This window comes from Austrofundulus limnaeus, unplaced genomic scaffold (genome assembly GCF_001266775.1).
Source record: "Austrofundulus limnaeus strain Quisiro unplaced genomic scaffold, Austrofundulus_limnaeus-1.0 Scaffold7, whole genome shotgun sequence".
NCBI classification, from domain to species: Eukaryota; Metazoa; Chordata; class Actinopteri; order Cyprinodontiformes; family Rivulidae; genus Austrofundulus; species Austrofundulus limnaeus.
In genome coordinates, this window is record NW_013952409.1 from 3912615 (window position 1) to 3922649 (window position 10035).

Genomic DNA, 10035 nt, shown 5'->3' on the forward strand with positions numbered 1-10035 from the left:
TTCCATAAATGACACTTATTCCATGAAAGGACAATGAACAGAATGCCTTTAAACTGTGCAGATGCTGGTGTTTTTATTATTTTCTTTCAAACACTGTCCTCTCTGTACTTTGGGAGTATTTTATCTGGAATGTATTGGAAATTACCTGTCATATAAAAGCATATTGAACAGTTTTCAGATTTGTATCATTTTCAAAAAACAAATAAACAATTCTTGAGGAATAAGCTTTCAGAAATAAATCTAAAAAAATAGAAAAAAACAATCTTCTTAGCTGGAAATTTAATGGATCTAGTTGTACTTTTGTGCACTTTACAAAAAACAAATAAAAATATGTAATCTTTAAAAACAAAAATGTGCTAGGACACAAATTTCTAATTTTTCTGGGTCAGAATAGATGATTGCAAAACAGAAATACAGTATAACGTTTTCATTTATAATTTTAAACGCTAACTGAAATGTATAAACAGGAAAATTATTGGGTCAAACCTATATTTAATTTTACTACTTCTCTGTTTGGAATTAGTTTGTTGTTTTAGTTGGAAACTCTCAGATGAGCAGGCATTATTTTTGGTGAACTCCCTGACATCGTGTTTTTGTACTATAAAAGTTTTGTTCTTGCTTACAGTATTTTGCAAGAAAAAAAGGTTGTTTTTACAACAAAACATTGATCAACTTTTCCCATCAGTTTTGTGGCTAACTTAAGAGTCTAGCTCAAATCTCAGTTTTTCTGATGTCTTAACCCTTTATGGAGTATTCTTTCCAGAATTCATAACACCCAACCTTTACTTCAYGTATTTGTGCTAACATGCTGCTTTTCCCTTGCTTCCTCTCCCTCCCTTGTTTTCTCAGTCTCCTTTTCTTTTCCTCCAGCCCTGGCTCTGTCTGGAAGCTGCAGAGGAGCTGAATGGTCAGAGCCAAGATGAAGTCATCATGTCTTTATATCATTATATTCTCCTTTTACCTTTTTTAGTCACAGAAAGCCCATACGGGTGGGGCATAGATTGGCTGTCGATGGGAGAAACACACACACGCACACCCTTTAACCCTATTTTGTGCCCACTCTGGCTCCTCGGCAGCCCAGTCCTTTCCATCTCGACACCCTCAGATTTTCCATGACAGAGCTGCTTAAAAAGGGAAGAAGTGGCAAAACGTAAGCAAACAAACGGACTTGATGTTTGGCATCGTTCAGTAATCTCCCCTAAATTTTAATATAAGGACTTATGAGACCATTTTTGTGCAGATTTGGTCTTCCTTTATGATTTATTTTTTGACCTGTCTTCTAGACATTACAGTGACCACCTTTTAAGTTCAACATGTCACAGAAAAACCTTACATCAGATTTTATTTGGGAAAATGATAGTTAACTGTGCCAAAACTGTCAAAAATACAGTTTCAGATTTTTTTTTTTTACAAATGTTTGCATAATTATTCATTTTACATAAACTGGRGGTTGTGCAGGGCCGCACTCTGCTTGGTGGTAAAGTTTATGATGCTGAAGTTTCTTTTGAGCAGTCCTTTAATAAACATCATTTAGCATGAAAGCTCACCATTACCATTTAATTCCCAACAAGCATCTTTTGAGCTACTTTTCCACTCCTGCTAATATATTCATGCATGTTGGTGTGTATTCACACTGACTGACTGTTTGCCACGAACAAACTTTCCACACTGTAGAGCACACGCGTTTTAAATGTGTGTGTGCAGGCTGAGTAAACCCCACAGCAGTTTCCAGGCCCAGGATGAATAAAGGTGCCTTTTGTGAGAATTTGGGTGGGTGGGGCTGGAGAGGAGGTGGGGTGTCCAGTCTGGAACAGGCATGAATGTTCCCTCAGTTCCCTCAGACATCACACTTCCCTGCCTAGTTTCACAGCAGCGCTAGAGAAAGGAGGAGGTGGAAGAGGACCTGTGGGTGGGGTCGGTAGGGGTGCCTCGGTGGTGGTGGTGGTGGGAGGAGAGGTGGCTGCAGCGGAGCGGTGTATGTGAGGTGTTGAGCGGGAAGCTGAGGGCTGGAGGTGGRGCTTGCATCCAGCCAGTGAGCTCATTGGAACAGCGTTGTTGTTTTATCCTCCTACCGAGCGTGTCGTTTTTGGAAGCATTCAAGCCGCCGGCTGGCCAGCTCCCTCAGTCACCCCTCGATGCTGCTACAGAGAGGAGCCACCCCCTCCCACCACCACCACCGCCTCCTGCCTTTCACACACTTCAACATCGTGTGGTAGAGAGGTGAAAAGAAGACTTCATCTTTGGAAAAGCGTAATTTAGTAGGTTCTGCTTACATTTTTCTAACTCATCTTTTCAGTTTTATTCCCTGAAACGTTTTCACAAAAGCCGCAGTAAGAAACCAGGTCTTCAGACAGAAGAGGTTCACTCTGGGCTGCAAAACGAGGACAAATGCTGAGAAAAACGCAGGGGAGAAGAGTGACAGAAAGGTGGCCTGATTGGATTTGTTGTCTCTCTCTCTGTTTCTCCCTCAGCCGTCTGGAGCTCCGGTGGAGAATGACCCGCTGGGCCCGCTGCCTCCTGGATGGGGTAAGTGTGCCTTAAACACTCCGGTACCTGCGCTCTAAATCTGCTCTCTGCAGAAAACTTATTTATAATTGAAATATTTTTTGTCCACCTTGGTTCTGATATCTCTTAATTTTTATATCTGCCACACTCATCCTGTTTGTTGGTCTTTTTGGCCCCTCTTGACATTAGCAACAGTGAGGCAGGTTCTTTGATGAAGTTAAAAATGTGCTTTTCATATCTGCTATTAGCTTTGAGACTGAGGTTTGAGTAAAGTGTTGCTGAATTACTGAGTTTACAGCACTTTTTCTTTTATTTTTAAGCCTTGTCCAAACAACAAAAACAGTGTGGTTTGTCTCATTTCCCTGATGCTTCTCCTTACTGTCTGCTGTCAACAAATCAGCCTTTAATTGACTTATTTATGTCTCCACTCCAGTGATTTAGATTTTTCATTCTGTTAAAGAAAATCTGTTTGAAATCTCTCTTAGTTTCAGTTTGTTACTCTCCTCATTTATCACTGTAAAGTCCACAAATTACAGGGACTGCATTATTGATGGGTCGTCTCATCATTCAACATCTTCCCAAATGAGTAATGTAATCAKATCCATACCGAGCCGTGTCACACACATTCATTCATAAACGAACACTGCTGGCAGCACCCGCTCCACTTACATTTTCACAAACTCCATCCCCACAGCCTTGTTCTCTCCAAAAGCCTTCACTCTCTGCCCATGATGCCTTTTCAACATGTTGCGGTACCTCAAAGAAGAAAACCTCAATTATATCATTGGCTCCGATTTACGTCTCTGGCGCGCTCTTTTTTTTCTCTGCGGTCTCTTCCCTCCTCTTTTTTTAAGGTTTAGATTCAAAAAGAGAAAGATGGGAGAAAAGATAGAAAGATGAAGAAAAAAATTGAAGGGGGTTCAAGCTGGATGGTAAAGGGGGGCCGGGGGGGTAAAGCTAGTAAGGGTTGCAATGTGAGCACTACTGTTTCTGGGCCCTCCGCACACTCCTGTTAATGAGAAAAAGATGTCAGCGCGATGGATGGAGGGAGGAGGATGGGGCACCAGCTAACCTTTCATGAAACTTAATGGACTACTGCTTTCACATAAACAAACGAAAATACTCTACACACTTTTATTTAAACTTTATTTAAACTTTTTTATTTAAACTTTAGCTATTAGTGGCATGGCCATTTCATTATATTACAGTAGTTACACTCAAAGGTTTTACCTCAGTGAAGTATTTGTTCAAGTAACAGTGAAATTTCACACAAATGCGCCGGTTTTGTCTCGTGATCGCGACTTTTTTTTTCTACTTCGTCCAAAAGAACGACACTCAGGTGATCCCTCTGATTCCTGTCCGTTTATCTAAACCAGTTTTTTAACGTCTTTGTGTCCACAGAGAAACGTCAGGACAATGGCAGAGTGTACTTTGTCAACCACAACACACGGACAACCCAGTGGGACGATCCTCGGACCCAAGGGTGAGTCTGCGAGCGACAAAAAGTGTGTATGTGTGTGTGTGTGATCAGTGCCTGCCTGTTTGTTTTGTGGTACATTGCTTTTAGTGTTTGCCCTTCTTATGGTCATCAGAAGAGAGTTGGTCATCCACATCACGATTAAAAACAGATGTTGAMGTGTGATCCACTGAACAGAATGATATTCCAAAAGAGGAACATTTATTAAAACTCCAACACATCCCAGGAAAATTATAAACACGGCGACAACTGAAAGACCTTATGAAGCCTTTGTGAACTAAAGTTTGATATAAATTTCATTTTGATCACCTTTTCTTTCTTTGGCATTTAAAGACATCCAGGGTTTATCTTTTTATTTAATTTGATTTACCAGAGACGGATGTTTAATCTGMAGTTGTTTTTAAGGTCAGGCTCTTTGCCCTCAAGACATTTTCAACTTCAAAACTCTTTGATCAAACATGTCCACTCCTCGTTGTCATTTCAGTCATGATGTTGAAGATTGAATATTCAAATAATTATTACATCTTTAGTTGTGATTAAAGTTTTTTAAGCAGATATTTAGCTCTATGACGCTATAATTAAACATAAAGCATGATTTAGCTACGCGGTGGGGCATTTTTTGACACCAGCAAAGACAGTTAGTGCTAAAAACTAACCCTATGATCTCAATGTGGTGTTTAGCACACAGAGTTTCAGCTCCGCAGGTTGGCAGGGGACGCATGTTGGCTTTGTTCCCCAGAACGGGGCCCCTCCGATCGGGACCGTGCTCATTGCCCCTCTCCCTGTTGCAGGATGATCAAGGAGCACCCCCTGCCCCCTGGCTGGGAGATGAAGTACACCGCAGAGGGAGTCCGATATTTTGTGGACCACAACTCTCGAACCACCACCTTTAAAGACCCGAGACCTGGGTTTGAGTCAGGGTAATTATTCTCTCTCAGGCCTTCCTGTAAAACCTCCTGAAGTTAATGGATGTCACAGATTGAGGCAGACTTCCAAAGAAGATATTCAATCAAATTAGATATTTACTTTACCTACTGCTACTACCTACAACTCTCTTGTTTGCTTCAAACCTAAAAGAATTGTCACAAAGGTCAAAAATGTTTCTTAATCTGAAAGACAATCCTTTTTGTTTTATTGCATAGTTTTTTTTATAAGTTCATGTTCACTGCCTTTCATTTTTTCCAGTTATTTTTATCAACTTGAATCAACTTTAGCATCACAAATGTTTTATCAAAAACACATTTTATCATAGCAACATGTTAATTTAAACACACACAAAGACTGCTCTTCTCAGCTTGTGGATGTTTGCTTTGCCTTGAAGTCTCAAATCTCGCTGCAGAACCCAGGATAATGTGCAGATGTGCAGCAGCAGCAGATCCACTGCAGACTCTGGCATGTGTGTGGGTGTTTGTGCTTTTCTGTGTTTGGCACCAAATGTGTGTTTGCTTGTGCGGTTGCCACTGTGTACTTCATTTGTGGAGATGTATCTGCTTTTCCTGGTGATATTTGCTCGTATTTTTAGTCCGGCGGCCGTCGAGAGGCTCCTGAAAGAGTCTTCTCTGTTTTCTACTCGGGAGTCTTGCAGCGGTGTGTGTTTCTGTGGACGAGGCTCTGCCGCTGCGGTCTCCGTTTCCTAACCCAAACCAAAATGTGCCTGGCAGCYCTGCGAGCACAAAACCAACACTTTTCTTCTCCTCCGTTTCTCCCATCATTTAGCTCTTTTTCTTTCTTCCTTTCATTTTGCATCTCAGACTTGCTCTCTTCTGCTGACAAAGCACATATTCAGTGTGTGCAAAATGTTGGTGGAGCTTATACTAACACAGCTGCAGCCTCAAGCTCACCTTTGTCTTTGAGCCCCCAGACAAACTAAATCAGATCCTAATGGTTGGTGTGAAATTAACTTTGCAGGGGCTTTCTGTCTGAAATGTGGAGATGATCATATTTCTGATGATTTTAGACTTTTCTTTAAAATTGTGTAGAAATGACCACAAGCTTTCTTTGTGTGTGTGTGTGTGTGTGTAGGTCACGACAGGGGGGTTCGCCAGGCGCGTACGACCGCAGCTTCAGGTGGAAATACCACCAGTTTCGTTTCCTGTGTCATGTAAGTGTTACATGTTGAGTCGTCACCAACGTTTTATACTGTCTGAATCTATTTGACCACTAAGCTGTTTATTTCTTGCCTCTGTGCAGTCCAATGCCCTGCCGAGCCACGTGAAGATCTCTGTGTCCAGACAAACGCTGTTTGAAGATTCGTTTCAGCAGGTCAGACTGAAACAGACAGCAATGCATTTAAACATCTTTTTTCCTGCAGAATCACAGATGACAAATTTCTAAATGACAAAAATATATATATATTTTTTTACCTGGGCAAGATCACAGTTGTGTTATCATTTTGACTTGATGTAATTGTTTTTAACGTTCTACAATATAACTTTGTAAATGCTCTTAGTTTTCTGTAAAATGTTAACGTCATTTATAAACTCATCAGATCATGAACGTAAAGCCGTACGATCTTCGGCGCCGGCTCTACATCATCATGAGAGGAGAGGAGGGGCTGGACTACGGCGGCATCGCCAGGTGAGCAGCGAGAAAACAACCACCTCTGCTTTCGTTTCTTCCCACCTCCTGTCAAGTTTTTGTAGCTGTCTTTTTTTTCTGRGATTTGTTTGAGCTGTTTATGATTTTTAAAAGCTTATGTTGTTATTGTTGGTGAAGGTTTGTTTTGTTTTTCTGTTCCCGCTGCTTCTCGTTCGCTGCACCAACTCTTTTCTGGATTCAACATTCAGTCTTGATYTAAAAGATTTAATGAGCTGATGAAYAGACACAGGGTAAATAGGATTAWAATATATTGTTCAGATTACAGTTTTAGCGTTCTACTATAACTCAACAGCCTGGATTTGCTCAGTGAAAAGCTTCATCTGATTTTTCCTTCAACCAACAAAAGAAACTGGATGCTTTCAGGGCAACATTTTCAGTTTTTTAAGCCAGTTTTACAAACTCCTTTAGCTACAATTTTTAGTTTGTTCAGAATCAAAACAAAATATTTGCCTTTCCTTCTTAAAAGTTGCATAAATGCTAAAAAATTAGCATAACAGGAGCTAAAGTTAGCAAAACAGTAGCTAAATGCAAAAGTGAGCAAAACCACAGTTAAAGCTTGAACTAACAGAACAATAGCTACAAGCTAAAATTAGCTAAATCAGAGCTATAAGCTAAAAGTGGCACAAAAGAAGCCATTTATTTCAGTAGGAACAACGTTTTAAAGATGTTAACGAGACCTCAATTCATATTTTTGATTAAATTATTTTGTAAACACAGCTAAATATTTTTAGAAGTATAAAAGTTACAAAAAACAAAAGTCATAGCCCACAATCCCCAGCTGAATGTTAAAATATTTAAATGCTGAAAATAACACAAAGTATGCAAAAATAGCTTGATTTCAAAAAGATACTAAAGAAGTTAAAATGATCCTGAAAGCTGACTCTTCATTCACACACTGTTTGTGTCGGATTCTTTGTTTTATTGTGACAAGTCTCCATTCTGAAAATGTCTGAATCTGAAAGATTTTATCTGGTTTACTTGTAAGAGCTGCTGATGTTTGTTATAGTTTTGGTTTATTAGATTTTTTTTTTCTAATTTACATGTTGTTCAACTCATGAAACCCATCATCTTCCAGCATTTCTGTCCTCCTCCCCCATCACATGTATCCATCCTGCCCCTGCGTCTGCTGTCCTTCAGGTCTTCCTCACTGTTTCTGTTGGTATTTTTATTTATTTTTTCTGTTTGGTTTCACATTGTGTCTCTGTCTCTGGTGTCACGTCAGTGGTTTTACCCTATGGTAGGTGACATCATGCTGTTCTACCACAGGGTAGAACCACGGACGGGATGTTGGGAGGTGTCTGCGTCCGTCTCACCGTTCGTCCGTCCGTCAGTCCATACTCTCTCCCCACCTGGTACACATTAACGGGTGGGCGGGGCCCCTGGGAGCGCTTGGTGCTGCAGTTGGTGGAGGGTGTTCATTCACTCTAACATGCATCTTTCCACACTGTGCCATTTTTTTAAATCTACCATATTTAATTTTTGTTCTGTGTCATGTAATTCATGTATGAAATTTATATCTTCTTAATTAAGCTAGTGAACTTTATTTGTAATTTCAATACAGAATTTGTCTTTGCGATGGAAACTTAAGGCTTAATTTTAAAAAGCAGATTAGTTCAGTTGTCGTGATGAGTTAAGTTTATAATCTGATGACTTGAGGCTGTAATTTTTGCCTTTATTGCATCACTTTGGTGTCTGGAAGTTAATGAAAAAACAGCAGCTCTGCTTTTGACAAAAGAAACAGAATGATTATACCCCACATCTATCTACCACACCTCATCTATTTCAGAAACATTATTTGTTTTTAAGAGTTTTATGGAAGATCTCCAGTTTATTTTACTAAAGTTTTGCTCAAACAAATTGCTTTTAAACATTTCTTGGTGAAAGTTAAAAAAGGTCCCTAAGTAGCCTAGCTACCGAGATTGTTGATTATTTTAAGTCACTGCTTAAAATATGTTTTTTGTTTTACTTTAAAAATATGACAAATTTGTAGTTAATTTGTTTAAATTGTTCATTGTTTCTGTAAAGCTTGTGATTATTTTGTTCTTTTGGTTTTAAATGTGATGCTTTAATTTTGTCAGCGTTTGTTAAAATGAGCTTTTTCTTTCATTTCTGCGCTAAATGTGTTTTATTCTGCTTCCAWTGACTGCTCAGCTCAGCTCACATGGATTAAACTGAATCTTTGTTTTCTGTATCGGTCTAGAGTTAATGAAATTGACAGTTTTTATTGCAGRGTAATGTGATGAATTGTACAGATTTCACGGTGCTGTAATCCTCTGTCCTGTCACTCTTCAGGGAGTGGTTCTTCCTGCTGTCCCACGAAGTCTTGAACCCCATGTACTGCTTGTTTGAATACGCCGGGAAGAACAACTACTGTCTGCAGATAAACCCCGCCTCCTCCATCAACCCCGACCACCTCACATACTTCCGCTTCATCGGTCGCTTCATCGCAATGGTAAGCTTCACTTTAGAATAGTTCATTTTAAATAAAGTGCAATGCCTTCATCCTTTATTGCTAGTACTTAATAATTATTTACATCAGCACAAAACTAATTACACCAATAAAAATCCTACTCAATTATGAGATTTGTTTTTTGTTTGTTTTTGTTTTGCTTGCTTCAAACAACCAGTGCAGTCTTTACATTTAAAATGTGCAGAATGAGCTGAAGGTCCTCCTCCAGGATCAACTCCAAATAAATGTTGGTCACAAACTCTCCACCCTCTCTCACCCACACCATGACCTCACTGCTGCACCCGGCCCACACCCATCACTGCTGCCTAAATTTAGGCCCARATTTTCAGGACTTTGCTGACTTGTGTTTTAAAGACCCTTTTCTCCACTAAGCTTTTTTTTTATTTGGTACTCACTCTTTTAAGTCTCCTCTGCCTGAAATCCGTTAGCTGTGAGACTCGTGGTCAGTCGGGACAGAACAAACYGACTCGGTCAGTTCTTGGTTGTCTGTGTTGTTGTTGGCTCATCGCAGAGCTGAACTTTTTTGTGAGTTTTTCAACATTAAACAGCTCCATCTGGCTGACTGTGGACAAACACACACCCAAGGATTATTACTTTCTTTAGCCTCACATACTCGTGTCCACATCTTAGTGTAGGTGACTCAGTTTTTTTTCTTCTTATAAATAAGATAAGACGGTCATCAGGCTGTAATTTGGAGTGCAGGATAAACACAGCAGCAGCTGTTGTCTCAGGAAACATTGTCTCAATTTTTAAGGAAAGGGGAGGCAGTGCTTCTTAAAATAAAGGAGCTGTTAAAACATGTTTAATGCTGGAATGATCACTGAATAACCCCCCTATGAAATAAAACTTCCAAAGGCCTGAAAGCAATGTCTATAAACTTAGGGCTTCAACAGTTAAAGTATCAACAAGATTTGGCAAGACATGCAATTCCATTTTGGATCTTATTTTCACAAATCGATCCTCCATATATGGCATATCTGGAGTT

General features: G+C 39.8%; 1 protein-coding gene across 3 annotated transcripts in view; it reads left to right on the top strand.

Annotated features, from left to right (window-relative positions):
* wwp2 (WW domain containing E3 ubiquitin protein ligase 2) overlaps positions 1–10035 on the top strand; it is a 41854-nt gene that overhangs the window by 25462 nt on the left and 6357 nt on the right. The window contains exons 1-8 of one of the 3 annotated variants that reach the window (XM_014033548.1): positions 2225–2258; positions 2472–2526; positions 3907–3988; positions 4774–4902; positions 6005–6083; positions 6173–6244; positions 6471–6559; positions 8873–9032. In XM_014033548.1, coding sequence (XP_013889002.1) covers positions 4775–4902; positions 6005–6083; positions 6173–6244; positions 6471–6559; positions 8873–9032 — 528 coding nt within the window. In that variant the 5' untranslated portion in view covers positions 2225–2258; positions 2472–2526; positions 3907–3988; position 4774. Of the gene's footprint in view, positions 1–2224; positions 2259–2471; positions 2527–3906; positions 3989–4773; positions 4903–6004; positions 6084–6172; positions 6245–6470; positions 6560–8872; positions 9033–10035 lie in introns of those variants that run through there. The other 2 variants (XM_014033528.1, XM_014033537.1) reach the window with 2 other exon arrangements.